The 18,857-nt window shown below is 39.8% G+C and overlaps 1 protein-coding gene across 3 annotated transcripts in view; it reads left to right on the forward strand.

Moving 5' to 3' along the window:
* LDLRAD4 (low density lipoprotein receptor class A domain containing 4) overlaps positions 1-18,857 on the forward strand; it is a 240,275-nt gene that overhangs the window by 41,570 nt on the left and 179,848 nt on the right. For all 3 annotated transcript variants that reach the window (XM_056485912.1, XM_056485914.1, XM_056485913.1), the window contains exon 2: positions 15,958-16,419. In XM_056485912.1, the coding sequence (XP_056341887.1) occupies positions 16,380-16,419 (40 nt within the window). In that variant the 5' untranslated portion in view covers positions 15,958-16,379. The remainder of the gene's footprint in view (positions 1-15,957; positions 16,420-18,857) is intronic.

Genomic DNA, 18,857 nt, shown 5'->3' on the forward strand with positions numbered 1-18,857 from the left:
TGTGTGAACTATACACATGCACATACTGTAAAACAACTGTGTGTAATCTAACTACTGCTCTTTATTAAATATTTGCTATTGTATGATTGTTTTCAGCTGCATATTATTGCACGTCTTTAACTTTTGGACTGAAGTTTTCCATGCTGGCTGCCTGCATTCCGGTGTGTTTTATTTTAGTCAGAATGGCTCCACGGTTTACAATAATGGGATTAATATAGAGCATGTTTTGCATTTGTGAAAAGGAAATACTCTGGCAAACATTTTTTGAGAAGCTTCTCGTCCTTGCTTATTTAGAAATTGGGCAGAAGTTTGGTTTTTGCTTTTTAACTCTCCAGTGCTACCAGTAAAGTGTTCCTTGTCTCACCTAAGTGTACCCACATCTAACTGATGTAATAAGGAACTCTGTTAAAAGCCCCTGAGGGGGTACATGGTTCTCCTGTCAAAGCAGGGTTTCAGCAGAGTTGTTAACTAAGATTGAGGCAATATTCAGAGGACAAGAAAGAAAAGCAGTTTCAGACATTCATATTTCATTTCTGAAAGCATTTTTATCCTGGACTCTGAGAAAAGCACAAATTGTGTAAAATAAATGCTGTGCTGGGGAGTACAGGGAAGACATTGCCAATATGAAAAGGTCGGAGTTTCTGGACTGCTGGGCTCCAGGAACAGAAGGATTTGGTTGTCTTGAATTCTGCTGCAACACCTGTCAGTTTGATTAGCTTAGTTCATATTCCCAAATGGACTGGGGACGACACAATCATTTTTAGGAACATGATTTGAACATCTTAATAATGTTCTCTATGCTGTGTCTTCAAGGGTTTGATCAGAAAGAGAAATGTTTCATGATGCTTTTATCAACATGAGACTGATGTGACTCCACTGTTTGACAGTGTCAGAGCCCATGGAGAAATTTTGCAAGCCTTATCAGACTCAAACTACAAAAAGGCTGCCTTTCTAGTTTTTATTTCTATTTCTTGATTGTAAAGAGATGAAGATTTCTTAGTTTTTTTGAATCAATTAACTGCATTCTCTTGAGTATACAAGTATCTGGGTAGAAATAGAGGAAAAGATTCTTTGCGTTTACCGGTCTCTAAAATGATTTAGTTAGATTTCATAGTTAAAAATGAGTTAATGTTCTGGCAACTAAATTAAGGATATTAATTGCACATCATCATACTTAAGCAATCATTTATTTGTTTAGGGAATTAGGTTTTAGATCTAATTGAGTAAATAAATTCTGTTCAAAGAAATTCTATGAAGAAATGGAAGTTTAAATAATGCTTTTTATTGTTTAAGAAAAGTGAAAAGTGTTATATGCTTTTGATGGTCCAGCAAACTTGCATGTGCTTTCTGTCCCTTCTTATACCCCCTTTGGGAGAAATCCAATGTGATTAATGTGTTGGGATGCAGCATTAAGAAAAAAAAAACATGGAAGAGTGTTGACAGCCAGTATTTGTTAACAAAGTGAAGCATGACTTGAAAAACACTTTGTGTGGTTGATTCGCTTGAAATAGTTTGTTTGCAGATTTAGGCGAAGATCTGGCATCCTACAGGAATACACCAGCCATGCACAGCATCAGACATTGGGAAAATTCTGCCACAAGCTTTGCAGTGGTGCTTCTGACCTGCTGTAGTCATTGCATGATGGCTTGACTAAGTGCCTTGTGCTGTGTCACAGGTTGTGCTCCACATCTAGGTGGACATCTCTGGGCAGGGCTCCAGAAACATCAGGTCCCCATTGATGAGGTCCCCACAGATCCTTCCCAGTGGGAGCTGGGTGGAGTTGGATGACCCAGCCCTGGGTCTCACCTTTGTTTCCCACCTGGGCACTGAAGGGCTCACACTGGTACAGCTGAGCTGCACGAGCCTTGGGAAAGACAGCATGGAATTGACCCCCAGGAAAGTGGTTTTTTAGCCCTCAGAGGCTAAACCAAGCTATCCCTAAAGGTTGTGAACCTTTATTCTGTCATGCTGTGTTAGGGCATCCACCTGCACAGAGGTTTTGTCAGAGAAGCAGGAAAGGACCGAGGGTGGTGGTGCTGGTGAAAGCTGCTGCTCTCCATCTGGTGCCTGTATGTTCCTCCTTGTATATCTTCAAACTCCTCAAATGACTGAATCTAGATCAGGTTCAGCTTTACTTATGGGATAAAGATTGATGTAAGCTTTAAGGTATTTAAGTAGCCAGAGTACTGTATGAAATACTGGAGTGTGTTTAAAAAGTGAACCATTCCCTTGTTTGCCAGCTGCCACTTCCAGTATTGTTTTCTTAATTTCTAGTAGCACTTCTAGTAGCCCCTGATTTTAGTGAGGGAAATAGCAGTGCAGTCAAGGTGTGGTGCCTCATGACTTCAGAGAAGATTCTTTCTGCAGTTTTATTAATAATGGGCTATTAAAGCACTATGGAAAATGAACTTGCAGCAGTTCTGTGACAGAGACCTTGGGAACTACAACCGCCTTTATCATTCACTGGAAAAGTCAAGTCTTGGGCTGAGGAAAATTTTTTAAAATAAAACTCCCAAACTTGAACATAATGAGCTGACGTAGACAGTACAGTAATAATGATAAACTTTGTCAAGTGTCTCATATTAATGTGCTCAAAGCACTCTAGAGATTCTTGGTGCTTAAATTAAGCTATAAAAGATAATAGAAGAGCTTATAAAGTTTCTGCACAGTGAATGATTTCATGACAATGGCTTTGTTTGTTTTAATGATGTGAGCAGAGGGCATTTGCCCAGCATCTTCAGCATTCCCAAGGGGAATAGGTGGAGCAGTTACATTTTGTGGTTTCACTGTCATTATAGAGATGCTTTTCTGTGCAGCTGATTGCATAGATTGTCTGTGAGATTTGAAGTTAAAAAATTCAGTAAGGAAGCAAAACTGTAAGTTTACTTCTGCTATGATTCAGCTGGTTGCAGAAATAAATACATTTACTTACATTTGCATAATATGTTTGAAAAATAATATAGGGCTGTGACTTTTTAGTGACATCCATAATTGTGATGCAGTTCTCTGTGGACTGCATGACTATTATAAGCAGCGATGTTTTACTGATGAGCTCATCCAAGGAGTCAAGAACTGGTTGGAAAGAGACAGATTTACCCTCCTCCATCTCAGATGATCTTTTTGCTTTCCCAAAACCAAATATAAGCAAACGGTTTTTGGCAGTGCTATGGCTGACAGCCACCTTGTGCTGTCCCCACCCAGCCTTAACATTCATGGGCATGCTTTCCTAAGGAGCAGCTGTAACAGTGAAGTAGGGAAATTTTTATCCACCTAACTGGAACAACAGAGAAAAGTCTGGACTTTGTTAGACTTGAGGTATCACTAATAGATTTTTAATTTGAATGCTGTGTGTTTAATTCCTGATATTTTTGTGGGTCTCCTTTGTCTCTATTCCATTCACTTTCACCTCAAAATTGCTTTACAGCAAAACTACCTGAAGGAGGACTGGCTCATATTCTTGTGAGGTGATTTTTTCTTTTAGTGTAAATTAGTCTTCTGTTTAAGCAGAAAAACTTCTACAGTGATGCCATGAAGTGCTCTAGAAAAGAATTTACTGCAGGCATGGTTTGCATCCAGGGCTGTGCACAAAGACATTTGCACACATGTGTGTACACAAATTCACCAATAATTTCCAGAGACATTTTGCATAGTGCTTACAGAAACAAGAGAGTGTTGTAAGTTGCTGACATAAAAAGGCTGCAGGAAAGCTCCTGAATTGGGAGAAGGAATGTATTTTAATTCATTAAGAGGGAGAAGATAACTTTTTTTCCTTAAGTCACCACTTGTCAGACTGTTCAGTTGCTGTGTTTTTTGCTTTTTTAATTTAGCAGATTTGTCTGGTTATTTTGAAGGAAGGATTAAAATAACAGGAGGAAACTAGATCCCTTTCTCACTTGTAGGGGTGGAAGTTTATCCCAGCTGTGACTGCTGCTAACTTCCCTATAAAGTGCTCATGTTGCCCAACTTCTCTCATTTGTTTCAATTAAAATTTGGCATTGTCAGTTCAGGCTTGTCATGAGTGCAGTTTGGTGGTTTATATTGTGCAGCTGAGTATGGAAGGCAAAGCATATGTGTGCAAAAAAGGTATTGAGTTGGAAACTGGAATTTAACTACATTTAGTTTTTGCCAATACTGCTTTTAAGTTTGTGCTATTTTAATAGTTTCCTGAAGTGATTGTGTTACTAAAAAAGTACCCTCTGAACTGGAGTTTTTGATGTTTGCTTCTGGCTACTATGTAAATTTGGTTTGGTTATTTGTTAAAAATTCACATAGCTCTCTCTGCAAATGCATATTTGATATTTTTTTCCTTGTGAATTCTGTATGATTTTCATAAAAAAGCCCAGAGCGTTTTCTGAACCCTAAAATAAATGTGGAGCTTGAGTCATGTCGTGAAGCCTAAACAAATAGAAAATATGGTTTATTTTGATTTATAACATGATGCAAACAGTAGTAAAACCTTTGACTTTTAAAATTGTGAAGATGTACATGACTAAAAGTGGCCCATTACTAATCCATAATGTGTACTGAATTAACATAATGGAGTTGATCAGTTTGGTTTAGTTTTGTCATCATGGTAGGGCACAGATATTGCACATTGTTTTGGTTGCTTTTTCTTGCATCTTGTTTAAGAACAAAACACCAACAAACACAAGACAAGGAGTTTTAAGCTAGAAGAGACAAGAAGAGGTAGAAGAATATCTAGATAAATCAGGGTCAGTCCTGCTAGCTTATGCGTGTACTGGGTAGCAACCTACTCCTTACAAAAACTGGGACTCAGAAAAGTAATTCTTCCATTTGCCATAGGAAGACAGACCTATGCAGTTCCTCTGGGGTTGTCCCCTCAGCAGCCCTTAATGTTTTTCTGCTGTCCCAGAAGGTAGGAGGGCAGGCAGTGGTCCCCAGGGCATGGGGTGTATCCCTTCCAGCTGGAGGTGGGGTGATGCTGTCAAGTCTATGCATCGCTGCCAAATGGAAGATTCTAGTTTCCCTGTGGGTTCTGGGATGACCATCCTCCTTCAGAAAGGTTTTCTGACACCTTCATGTTCCCCTAGCTCGGGGGTGCAGAGGAATATTGCATAGCCTTACAGGAAGCGAGTGCCATTTGCAGGATCTGCACACAGCCCCACGGATTTTGCATTTAAAAAGGATGCGAGGAGCAGATATTTAGTTTGATGGTAATTAACTTTGAACAGTGTACTGAAGTATCTGGCACATTTAGAAGTGTTTTAAAATCGAGGTTTCAATTTGTTTCTGAGAAATTTTGTAGTTAACCCAGTTTCTGCTCTTGATGCATGAGTGACTGGGTACCATATGATGAACTGTGTTATATAAGATGCTCAAATTGTTGATCCAAAATTCTAGCTATTTAACTCTTCTGGGATCTTAGTGTTTCTTGTTTTATTTTTGTCCTGTTTTCTCTTTTCAGTATTTGAAGTGTTGATACGAAGCCCTTTCCTGCCAGCGCTGTTAGCAGAAAGAGCTTATGTATACCCATCTGCCTGTTCCTTAGGCATGGGAATGGAGCACTATCAGGAGCTTTTAACTATGTGCTAGATTATTACAGGAGGGATTTTCCTGCTTTCCCCTCTGTTTCCTTTAAATAGGTTTGTTTCTTACAGCAGGATATAGTGCAATAAGAATAACCAGCATCATTGATTCCAGCTGCTTCCTCAACAGAAAAAAGTATGTTTTATTTGGATGAGCTTTGCTGTCTCCTGAACATTTTGAGAAGAAAACAAGCTTCTCCCTTTCTGTGAATCTCTCCCACCCAGATGTTCAGTTCTTTATTGTATTTTATTAATAAGTCAAATGCTTTCTTAGCTGTAGGGCTGCAGTGCAGCAAGCAGATGCTCATGTTAGAACAAATTCCATGATATTGGAAGCTTAATTATCAAAGGCACAAAGTCAGACTCATTATGTTTTCCACTTGTTTTAAAACGGGGAGGGGAGTGGAGTGGAAAGGCAAAAAGTATTTTGTTTTTATAGTAAGACTGATAATAGGTTAACAGCTGGGCAATACAAAGCTGCAGCTCCATGACTGAACAAGGCTTGTTCATCTGCAGAGATCATTATTTTCTTCTAATATGAGATAGCAGTGCTTCTGTTTGTGGCAGTGAAGTTTTAATTACAGTTTGTAATTATTTATGAATTAAGACTTTGCTGGCCCTTCCTATTGGAATCTGTCTTTATTGCAGAGGGTTGTGATGGTGGGGGAGAGGACTGAAAGGCAGGCTTGAAATAATGCACAGGTAATCTCATGGACATTTGCAAATAAAAGTTGTGGATTTGTACTTTAAAGGCTATTGTAAAACACAAAACAAAGCTAAGGTATGGTATGCATGGATAGTGTGGGAACAGTTGAATGGGATGTTGGCTTGAGTAAAACAAACCAGCCCAATTCTCCTTCATAAGAATACTAATTTTTGAGTTGTTTGGTCAGCCTCCTCTCCCTGTTGCTAAAGAAAGATCTGTCAGTGTTGTGTTAGTAACACACTTCTTTAGTTCCTTGCAGGTCTCAGTTGCATCCAGACCCTGTAGGTGAGCATACCAAGAATGATTTTAAAATACAACAAGGGCTTGTTAAAATATATCTATTGTTAAAAAACGTTGGTAGAAAATAGACAGGGCACTAGATTGCACAAACACAAACTTGGTATTTTTAATGAATTGTTTGGTTTTGCCAGATAGGATTAGGAATGCTTCATGAATTAAAGCTGAAGTGAGTTGAGATTCTCTTATATTTGTGCTAAGCAAGAACTTCTGAGGAATTTCACAGATTTAACTGGTAACAGCGTTGCTTCCCATGCCTTTATGCAGTTTGTTTATGTAAAAAGCTGTCCTTCAAGCACAGGGAAAAAAACCAACCCCTCTTTGCTTTTTGTATGTTGAGTAATGGAGAATTGGAGAGAATGGACTGTATGGTTTTCTGGGACAAGAGATTTAACTGATCACCTCAGGATGCTGCTTTCCAGATGTGTTTTTCATGTGAATTTTTGTGAGTTTCGTGAGCAGTTTTCCAATAGATTTTTTAAAGGTCAGACCTAAAGCAGAGCATGTATGGTTGGTATTACCTGGAAATAAAGAATGATTGACTCTAACTTATTCTAAAGTGTTTCTTTGGCATGATTTTACAGTGCTAATAGAGTTGGTTTGGATTTTGGCAGAATGATATACTCTCTTGAGAACAAAATCAGATTAATCAAAGCTCTGCTTTAGCATTTTCTGTCTGTTTTATCAGTAACACTTCTGTCCCCTAAGCTTTTTATGGCTCCTTAATCCACACAGGTAGAAGTTATATGTACTTTTGTGACTGGATCTGAAGCCCAGAGAGATCAGATAGCATGCCCAGAAATATGAAGTCCAATGTACCAAGTCCAAGAAAAATACAAGAAATGCTAACCCATTATTTTGTTCTCATTTATGTGTTGAAAGTTGGAGTAAAATTGTGTTAAGTGTAGCTAAGACCTGCTGAGGCAATTTTTTATGCCTCATTGACTGTGGGGCTCAAAAGTACACACCTTTAAAATGCTGAAAGAGCACTTTCTTCAGTGTTATCTGGATTCTTGAGTAATAAGGCAGAGTTTGTTTTCCTTAGTCTGGCATGGGCAAAACCACTGTGGATGCAGGAGAAAGTTTTGCTTAGGTATGACTTCTGATACATATTAATCTTGTTGCTATCTGGTGTCATTCAGAGGATAACATTCAAGTGGATCCTCAAAAAGCAGAGCAGTGGGAGACCCATGTTGAAGCAATGATTTGGATTTCTGGATTGTTCATTAAGTTCAGAGCTCAGCTGTAATATAATGGTGGAGATGAAATTTAAACATAACAGTTTTGTTAAAATGGAGACCTGGTCTTAATGGAGGCAAATAGGAATTTAAAACTCTTACTTCTTCATTTAGGTGGTTGTAGTTTAGTGGGAAAAAACTGATAGCGTATACATCAGCAAACCTCAGGGTTTCTCAGTCATCCAAAATCTGGTGCCATTCCGCAGAAGTTAGGTATTTGTTATAACAAGGGTCCCTTCTGGATACAGCCATACATCTTTTTAAGTTTTCCATGCTACTGGAAGTAAAGTGGATCTGTGCAGTCAGAAATAGTAGCATGCCTTCTTTAGGCTGGGAGAGGAATACACATAAGACTGCACTGCACAGATGCAGTTACTTTGCAGAATGCCTGAGTCTCCTGTGCTGCTCCAAGTAGTGCTGGGAACACCCTGTAGTGATGTGCTCAGTGCTGTCAACATTTTCTTCAAAATGGGTTTTTCTTGTCTGGATAATGTTCCATTTGCATTTCTTCATGCAGCATGCAGATCATGTTGGCTCCTGAGATACTGTCAATAAACCAAATGAAGTTTTGTGGCATGTCTTGATTCTCAGGAAGCTAGAACTAGCTTTGTGTAGTAATGTGCATAAAATACTAGTGGGCTTTCCTCTTGCTTTCCTTGCCCTCCTGAACAGCTGCTGCTCACAGCAGATGGACTTTCATTGCACTGATTGATACAGTGTTCCAGAGAGTTTGGATATTCTTATTAGTGTTTCTTCAAATAATATGGTGTCAGTTTATGCTAATTCAATTCTATAACTCATGTCTGACTCCTCAGCAGAAGAGGATTTTCTTTGGTCATGGCCCAGGTGCACAGGATGCTATGTCCTTCTTGAGACTGGCTGTGCACTCTCACTTCCCAGAGTTATGTGTAGCAAACCCCAGTGCTGTGCAGGTAATAGTTTTATACTCCAAGACAGTAGTTTCATTCTCCAGCAGCTTCCTCACCCCTGTCTCTTCTGAATCAGTTCTTTTTTCATTACAATTAGACCTGTACTCTTCTGCATTTTGCATTTGTCAAAATGAGCATAATGTTGTGCTTTTTCAATTCTACCCTGTTTTGACAGAAATTGGAATAATTTTGGGTAACTCTTATTAACCCCTGAATTTTTAGATTCCCATATATTTTTACTTCTGTGGTCCCCTGTACTGTGGGTGGACTGCCATTCCATGTCCATAAGATGCTTGAAATTTTCACCTGAGAGATACTGTCTTCTACATTTTCTTTCCAGAGCAATGTGCAGATACTTCTGCCTTCTGAAACAAAGTGCAGCTTGCCTAGATCTACACAAGTCTGGCTTTTTTGAGCCAAGTAGGTATGTGTGTGTCTGTATCTTCATTGTGTGTAATAGGAGTTTTGGCTGCTCTGATCAATGCAGTGGGAGAAGCTGCTATCATCTGTGCACCTCTTTCTTTGGTGGATGTGATGCCCTTGCCCAGAAAATGTGTCAGTGGAGAGGGGAAGCCTGACATTGGATCTTCTGGGGATGATGGGCATGTATGACATAATTGTAATTTGCTCCAGAAAAGAAGCGCTTCACATTTGCTTTTATTATGCAACAGAAATGCACGGAGATGGCAAATAACCATGTGCTCCTGTTACACCTAAAAGCCTAAATAAAGAGCTTGTGTAGCGTGTGTTGGCTGATAAAAAACCAGGAGCTTGGCAAATGGAGAGCTTGTAAACAACATACAGTGAGTGTGTCTGTGTGGTGGGTTCTCAAGATGAGGTGAAAGGGAGCCAGAAGAAAGATTGTGTTGAAGCAGCAATGGGTTTCTGTGGGAGTGGAGAAGGAGAGAAATGTGTCTCATCTTATGCTCAGCTCCACGTTGATGATTGTCTGACAGGAGATCAGCAGTGGCCGTGTTGTGTCCTCCTGAGTGTCCCCTCCTTGCTCACACATCCATTGTGGCATAGCAGGGTTAAATTAGGAACTTCCCTGTCCTACTGCTGCTTGTCAGGGTGGTCAGGTTCTGCAGCTGGGACTCTCAGCCAGTTTTTCCAGTGGCGTGCAGGGTTGCTAAATGCCCTTTGGATTGTAGCTGGATACTAGCTGGGTACTCACAGTCTTGAGATATGCAGAATTCCCATGGTTTCTGTCTACTGCTTATTTCTCAAACAAGTCACAGAAACACCAGTCAAAAATTTATCACCTTTTTCTCAATCTGCTCAGTGTCATTTTTGCTTTTGCCAGCCTTCTGCAAATTCAAATAGTGACCTTTTGTTCCTCTGGAAAAAGACTGGATTCTGCGCTTATTACCTTTTTTTATTTTGGCAAATAAAATTCAGAGCTCAGATTTTTCCTTGACTGGTCAGATTCATAGAGCAGTATGATTAATGATTTCTCATGGCAGATTCTGGTAATTATAGTTTTATTAAGTTCCAAAAAGAAACAATGCAGTCTTCTTACTTGCACTGCGTAACACAGCTTGTACAATTTCTCCTAATAATTATCTCATCCAAATCCAGTAGCTTGCCATGGAGATCTTAGTAAAGTTTTCCACTGACTGCATTCTGTCAACACAGCTATGGTAAAATGTATGGTTCCTTAGTTTGTTTGCAGAGATAGAAAATAGAGGATTCAATTATTTCACTTAACAAGATGAATGGAAGGGAATGTGGCATGTTTGTTTGCGTTATCAGTTATTTATAGGATTTCTTCCTATGTGAAAGGGCTTCCCAAGGAAGTGGTCACAGCACCAAGGCTGCCTGAGTTCAAGAACTGTTTGGACAGTGCTCTTGGACACATGGTGTGACTCTTGGGGATGCTGCTGTGCAGGGCCTGGAGCTGGACTCAATAATTCTTCTTCCAACTTGGCATATTCTGTGATTCTGGGAAATTCTACTTTCTATATGGTTACTTGAGCATGAAGCTACCAGGCAGACCAATTTTTTACCATTGCTTCACTCCAGAAAGAAATGAATAGGAGGAAGAAGAGGAGGAGAAGTGTCTGTACTGAAACAGTCATCCTTTTCCTTTTTAACTGGATCTTGTCTGCAATGTTTTTTGCAGTGTATGCTTGTGTTTGGGATGTATTTTGCTTTATAGAACATTTTTTTAAGAGCCTAGAGAAAACACTGCTGGGGTTTGGCCATGTGCCCTCTTCTGAAGACCTGTTTCCTGCTTCAGCTGATAAAGAAAGACCACCTTGCTTTTCTTGTCCTCCATTTGCCCCAATTTAGGGAACACTTGTAAGTAAGAAGAAACTTGGACACAATTCCTTGACAAGCTTAAAACTATCTGATAATATCTGTAGGAATATAAATGTGTATAGCATAACATAGCATAACATACAAACTCATTTTGTATGTCGCTGAAATGCACCAAAAAAGTAAAATACAGCAGCTGTTTAATAAGTCACAGCTGACCTGTGCAAATATTAAAGATTGAACATAAAAACAAATTATATGTGTGTATGCATATGAGAGAGAGAGTGAGAAAGAAGCACTTAGATAAACATATTTGGAACATCTGTTTTTCTGCTTGATTTGTGTATGGTCTCCTGTGAAAGTCGCCCTGAGTTTTTTAAGTGGTCTTTGAGTTATGGAGCACAGTATTTCTGGATTTACTTAGCACTGGTGCAACACTATCTTGGAAAGTAGACAAATTACAGATAGAAGTAAATGAAATAAAATAAATGAGGATCACACTGTAAAATGCAGGCCTTACCACTGAAAAAGATTGGTCGCTATTAATTTATCTAGTTTAGAATCTCTATGAGAAGCAAAACCAAAGCCTGGAAAACTTGGGAAATCCAAAAGGAACTGGAGAGGTGAGCTATATGTGTGCACAAGAGCTTCATTTTAAATGGCTTTAGCAAACTTTAAAAGATATTTTGAAAAATTCAGTTCAATAAAAACAAAATGTTGGAAGTGGTTTTCTAGCCCTAAACTTCTTAGAGAAGGGTCCACAGTGAGAGCAGGGCAGGCTGGCTCCAGCCCTCTCCCCTTCTACACTCTTTCACCTGAAAGCAAGGAATCCAAGTATGAGCCCTTCCCTGATTAATTTAATTTAAAGCACTGCTCACAAGCCTTTCAGTAACTTTATTAAAAATGTGAATGCTTGGGCTTCCTGTACAAATACTCCTGTTAGGAAATGTGTTACACACCTTAGTGAAATGCTGTCCTTTAGCATCCCAAAGGGTGCCAAGGGCTATCACAAGAAGTGCTTCCCATGGCCGTAGCACTTCTGGCAACACATTGAGTGAGTTCTTAAAGCCTGTGTGGGAACTGAAGCATGGGTCAGAGAAGCAGACTTTATGTAGTGAAAGGAAATGGAAAAATCCCCTCTCCAAACAAAAAAAAAAATCCCAATTTGCAGCATTTACATGTCAGCCACTGCTTTTGAGTTTTTCAAGATGTTACAGAAATATCAGTCTTGGAAAAAGCAGTATTTCACTTCTTCTTTCAGAACAAGTTCCTCCAGTCTTGTCCTGGCTGATGCTTGCATAATACTTCATAAAATGTAGATATGAATGCAGAATTTAATTATACTCTTTGCTTACTTTTCTTCCTCAGATTCTTTTTACCATGACCCTTTGGCATCTTCAAATGTTTAGAAAATGAAAGTAATAGGTTTGCTAGCTAAATATCCTATGAGAATGTGTAAGTCACATGAAGTGTTAGATAGTCAGAATGCTTTCTGCTTGCAATTCTTGTGAGGTTCAGATTGTGGTGTCTTTCTCAGGACCAAATCTGAGAAAAGTGAAGAGGATGAAAACAAACGGATTTTAATTTTCTTCTAGAGATTCCATTGTGTAAGTGCATAGTAGCTGAAAATTCTTATAGCACAGCTACGTGTTTGTACAGCACAGTGGTTTCCTCTGAGACTCATATAACACTGCAGTGGGTGAAGGAAAGCAGAAGTGGAAGCAGAGTTCTTGCTGCTATTGGAAAGGAGGCAACAGATGGAGCAAAGAGAAAATCTCTAGTCTTTCTAGTGCACATTTTCTCTTGCCATCTAATCAGTTCCCACTGGGGTCTCTGCAGGTTGCAAAATAATTACATCAAAGATCACACCTTATTGTAGTTCTATCAGTATTGTTTATTCTCTCTTTTTTAAGTATGCATTTTCACTTTTTGGGCCCTTTAGCAGGTTGGTTCAGCATTTCTGCACCACGCTGGTACAAAAGGATAAACACATGGCTTCACTGGAGTTGGCTCAGCCATACTGAAATGTGTCAGCAGAGGTCCTGACCCTTTCCATGCATGCAAACATGCCAGTGTGTTGGGAAACAAACACAAACCTCCTCCCTTTAAACATAAGCTCAGCTTTAGTGGAAAATTTCTGGATAATGTGAAGTACAATAGGAAGGTTTTAGCTCTACATGCTGTTTTAAGTGAAATTTTCAGTTTTACTTCTTTGCTGTGGTATCATTTGGACTGCCTTGTCATCTTCACCTGGATGCATTTGTTATCTGAGAAACCTGAAATCGTGCAGATGGGACTGATTAAAGTCTGCCTAATGACATCATCAAATAGCCCATGTAGCTGTAAGGGGGAAGTGTTTTATAAGTACTGAACGTGTTTTGAATTGTGACAATGTGCTGAGCACTGCACAGGCTTGCCCCAACAGCCTGCTCCAGTTCCTTCACCCTGCCAGCCAGCTCTGAGTTTGTTACCCTGTTTGTTAGGGGAAGAGCACTTTTGCAGTGGTGGAAAATGCTCACTTAGGGCAATCAAGAGATAGATACTGGCATCTACTTTCATGTGAGTCTTTAAGGAAGGATTTACACCTCATGCAGTGCACTATCCTTTAAATATTGAGGTCTGAATGAACTCTCTAAATGTTTCAGTGTCTTGAAATGTTGTTAAAATTACATCTTTCTGTCTGAAGAAGCACTGGTTACTGAAAGTGCTGGTGTTGTAGCATTTCTTCAGCACTACTGCATTCTTAACTAATTCAGCGGGACTGCTGAAGATGTGCAGAATAATTATTCTTTCACTAAAATATTAATGTTCAGTAAAGTGAAAATACTTTATTCTTTTAAGAATTAGAAGTTTATTACATCTAATATATAGAAATAAAAATGGGAGAATTTCCCTGGATGCTAACTTATTATTGCACATCTCTTGAGCATCTCTGAGATGTGAAATTAAAATGTTGAAAATAGAAGCATCACAGTTTTGGATTTATAAACCAAAATCAAAAGTTATGAGACTGAAAATACAAATATGGACCTTCTCTTATAAATATAGAGGAAACTTGGGCCTCCAGAGAAAAAGCTTGGGAAATGAGTGCAGCATTCACCTATAGTCATTATATATATATATTATAGATTAATTAGCACAATGTTAAGACCCAAAAGAACTATATACTGCTGTGTATGTATATTATACTTGCTCAGTTGTATATATTTTAGAATAAAATAGCCTCATATGAAATTGTTATTAGTTGCTTAGAGCACTTCAAAGGGTTGAAAAAGCATTTCAAGGACCTATATAATATTCAGGAATAATGGCTTTTTAAGCACTATTCTAAGTTTCTTTATATAGTGTTTTCTGAAAAAAGATACTACACATTTTTTTTTCTTTCTCTCTTTTAATTTCTACTTTTTTTCTCTATTAGGTTGGAGGAATACATTTTAAATCTGTTCTGCAGCCTTATTTGATCTGAATGGAAATGACTAGATATGAGTACAAGTAACTAATCGGTCATTCCTGTGCTGCATGTTGGGACAAAAACATGTGTTCTTCAGTAACGGTGGCATAACAAAACCAGGGAGAAAAAGCAATACTATTAAGATTCATCTTTGCTGGCAGATAGCTTTCATTCACTGAGCTGCAAGGAAAATTACATTCATCAGGTGTCAGGCTCACTTGGTGTCAGTGGCACACTTGAGGAGAGATCCTTTTTGTCCCTTCCCCAAGGTGGGTCCCTTCAAGGCCTGGCTGACTGTACCTCAAGGAGCATGAGAATCTTCTCTGCAGTTTTGGACTCTCTGGGATATTCAGCCTCGTGCTGCAGATGTAAGCTCATCTCTAGGTCTTTCAGATCAGGGTGAAGATGAAGTGGTTCTGGGGAGTAAGCAGTGCAATATTCCCAGGTGCTCCCTGAGCTGGGTCTTGCACTGTTCTGCAAAGCAGCAGCTGCTGGCACTGCCATGCTTTAACATGGGCTGCTCTAGCAGGTGGACCTTGGGTCAGTCCAGTACTGCAGCCCTGGCTAGACTCATCATCTAAAACCCATTAGTAGGTCATGAGATCATCACAGATATGTTTTCAACCTGCCTGTGCCACTGAGCTGGGAGACAGCGAGCCAAGTGTCATTACATAAGGAACAAGATGCTTGGGGAGTAAGTGGGTTTTCCTCCAAGTCCTCTTTACTTTCTTCCATGTTTTCTAAAATCTCCTTAAACATGTGCATGTCTGCTGTTTGCCTTCACCCCATTAAAGTAACTGTATCCTAGTTTTTAAAAGCTGGACATGGAATAAACTGTAGTTTTCAGTGAGATGCAAGTTCCATGCTATATAGAAGTAGCAGTATCAAGAAAAATGCAGCCACCTTTCTGCTGTGTAGCCTGTGGGTGTTTTTAACCTCACTGAATGTCTGAAGGCATCTGAATTGCATCATCTGTGTTACAATTGAGATTTTTAAAAGATAATCGACAGCAAGACATACAGAGTTTGGTAATCAAAAGGAAGAAATGCTCAGGTTTTTAAGCACAGAAGACTGTAAGAATGGCATAAATAGTGTTGGCACACAGCTCTCTCTTTTCCTGCTCCAGAAAAGGAGGGAAGGAGCTATATGAAATGCTAATAATTTCACTGTGGTTTTGAATAGACTAGACTTGAGAGCCTTGAGTATTTTTCCTTTTCTCTTTTAACTGCAATTTTGTTATTGTATTGCTGCCCCCATCTCTGCTAAATATGGCTTTTGAAATGTAAATCATATCATGTTCTCAGAGATGCATATGACACCCTCAGCACTGTTCCTCTTTGCACTTCAAAGAGCTGTGTGGTCACACTTTGCATCTCAGCAAAATCGCAAGATTTGCCTTCTGAAGATCTCCTTTAATGTGTACAATCAATCCCTGATAATGTATTTTGGGTTTTTGTTCCCTGGAGTCTGTTAATTTTAGTGTTGCTACAGGTCATCAGGAAACATAATCTCTTCTTTTTTAATTTCCCAGTGAGCTTGCCTGAGGGGAGAGGAACACAAGAGAGGAGAGACAATTGAACATCACCATTGGCCGAGACCTGAAAACATGGTGCTGGAAGAACAGAGGATTAGAACTTAATTGTAAAAGGGAAGGGAACTCTTGACAGGCAATTTGCTTCATTTTCACATTCATCATGGCACAAATCCTCTGGCTGGCTGGTTGATGGGACTGTCCAACCAACACTTCTGCCTAGGTTCAGTGCAGATCCCTTCTGCTTACACATCGAAAGACCTGGGAACAGGTGGGAACTGGATGGTGCCAAATACAGGAATGGAAAGAGAAATGGACTCTGACGGGTTAAGATGGAAGTAACTTGACAGCAACAAGCTCAGCAGTTGTCTCCAGTAAGGACAGGTTGAGACGGGAATCTCAAGCTTCTCTGGAAGAGCAGTATGCAGGAAGCTGGTTTTCAGGCCACAAATGCTTTCACAGGTAAGGATTTCTGTTCTAGTTCTGCTCATATTCTTGTGACAATTTACTGCAGTTTAGAAAATGAATAGGTCCCTGACTATGGTTAGCATCTTGTAGTATTTTTAAATAGTATTTTAAAACAATTCACTTGAAGACCAGTTAAACTCTGTATTAGCAGTGAGGAACACAGCTGAACATCTTTCAGCCTTCAGAAATGGATGGCCACGAGCCTTGGGGAAGGTTTATCTCAGCTTTCCTTGTTAAAGTACTCATTAGCAGCTTAACCATGAGTGGTCCCTTGGGTCTACTATAAAATGTGGTCTGTAAAGTTGCTCTTGTGCTCAACACAGCAGTTTGGTGAGGCTGCAGGATGGACATGGTTCATGTCAGGAGGCTTCTCAGCAACATGTCAGTGTTGAGCTTTATCTAGTCTGCTGGAGCACATCTCTGGGCAGAACTTGCCAGGTGCCCTTTCTTTGTACTCCCCCCTCTGCACCACTGACCTGCTGCAATGCTTCAACTGGCTAAACTGGAGGGTTTAAATGGTAACTGTTTCACCTCAGTCTGGTGTATTTCTCTGTAGTTGGATTGAAAATAATGTACTGGGAAAGAGGATGCCACAGTGGTGGGACTTTCTGAGGAAAGCTCCCTCTAGTGTAAAGTCTGCTGGAGTTCATATAGTGCTTTCTCTGTATGGGATTGTTTCTGATTTGAGAGGTGGGAGGAGGAAAAGAGGATGAGCAAATCCTGCTTTGTTTCCATGTCTGCCAGCCAGCTGAGATGCAGCAAAAAATGCATAGAAAATCAACTGGATGTTGCTCTTGTTTTGGTAGGTCTAGATAATGGATTAGAGCCACAGTGTAAACTAGTGATGTGCAAGACCTTTATTTTTCTAATATAAAATATTTGCCTTTAGAAGGAGTTTTGGCTGCAGTGGGGAGTGATTCTGTGTCCGGCTGTCTGCACCAGCACAGTGATTTGGAGTGGTGGTGCAGCTCTGAACTGTCTCTGTTGCCTTGCTTTGATTTACAGCCTGGTTTCTGTACATGTCAGTGAGATATGTCCCAAAGGAGAGGAAACAGGAAGCTCTCCTCCACATGTGCTCCAGTGCTGATGGGAGATGGGAAGTCTGGGACAACCACAGGACTCTCCTTCCTCTGTCTAGCCAGCAGCACTCTCCTAAAGCTCCCCACTGTTCTTGTCCTGTTTGTCTTCCTTATCCTGGCTCTCTCCTTTGCTGGAAACCCTATTACTTCTAACACCCTTTTCCAATATTGTATTGTATTCTACTATTTTCTGTCCAGTTTTAGACTCTTCTTCCCCTGTGTCCCTTAGCTCCCAGAAGTTGGCACTGTGACCAGGGTGCTTGGGCAGGGGTGTGTCAGAAAGCTGGTAACCTCCTGATTGTTGCTGGATGGAAAAGACCTGGCAAGCAGAGCTGCATAAAATTTAGAGAGATGAAACTGGTGTCCCTAAAAGCCCAGGACAACAGTCAGACTGGTGCAACCCAGAAGATTCAGACATATTCAGGAGACTTAATGGCATGAAGGTTACTTGGTCTCCTGTAAAAAATTCTTATATTCCTTTGGAATTGCCCTTAGGTAAAGATGTTAATCAACAAATTCAAATCTTGGCAGCTGTACTAAAGAATTATTAAACATTAAGGTGCACCATACATTCAGGAGACTTGTTAAAGAAACAGGCTGAATTATATTTTCTTTGTATGAGGACAAAACTTCCAACTTGTATCAAATTGATATTTGTATTTACTTTTTGGAGATCTTTCTTGTTCCTTGTTAGATTCATATGATGTACTCAGTAATAATAAACAGCAAGTTGGTACATATTTCTCAGAAAAATCCACTGAACTGTGTTATGCTAATTTAGGAGTTGCAAAGGGAATTTAATGGCAGGTGTATATGGTTGCTTCTCTCCTCTGGTCCTTGCTGTAGTGGTCCTTTTGTTTTGTTGGAGTACCAGTTTAGCTGTAGGAGAGAACAATATCTGCTAGCAGCAGAGGGGGCATGGCCACATGAGAAGGGAGCAAATTTGTACAAAAAAGCTTTGATATCTGAAGCCTCTGTGGTGTCAACACTGAATCTGGACATGCTAAGTGATTGCAGCAATTGCAACAACCAAAGTAATGATTTCAATTTACAGCTGACTAGAGTGCTGGCAAAAGAAGCCTGGGAGGACAGTGCCTCTGTGTAGCCATGGTTGAAGTATTTCCTAAACCTCTTTTCCACTTTGCTAATTGCTGTGACCTGGAAGGGTTTATAGTTATGACTGGGAGATATTTTGATCCTGTCTGTATGCTCATTTTACTGGCTCTGCTGCCAAAGATTCCCTTTTTTGCAGGTGACTCTTGTCCCAAGAGATGGGCTCACCCAGTCATTTTATCATGTATTACCAAACAACAGCAAATGTTTAGCCTATTTTCACTTTATGGGCTAAATACT

This window comes from Oenanthe melanoleuca, chromosome 2 (assembly GCF_029582105.1).
Source record: "Oenanthe melanoleuca isolate GR-GAL-2019-014 chromosome 2, OMel1.0, whole genome shotgun sequence".
In the NCBI taxonomy this organism is placed as follows: Eukaryota; Metazoa; Chordata; class Aves; order Passeriformes; family Muscicapidae; genus Oenanthe; species Oenanthe melanoleuca.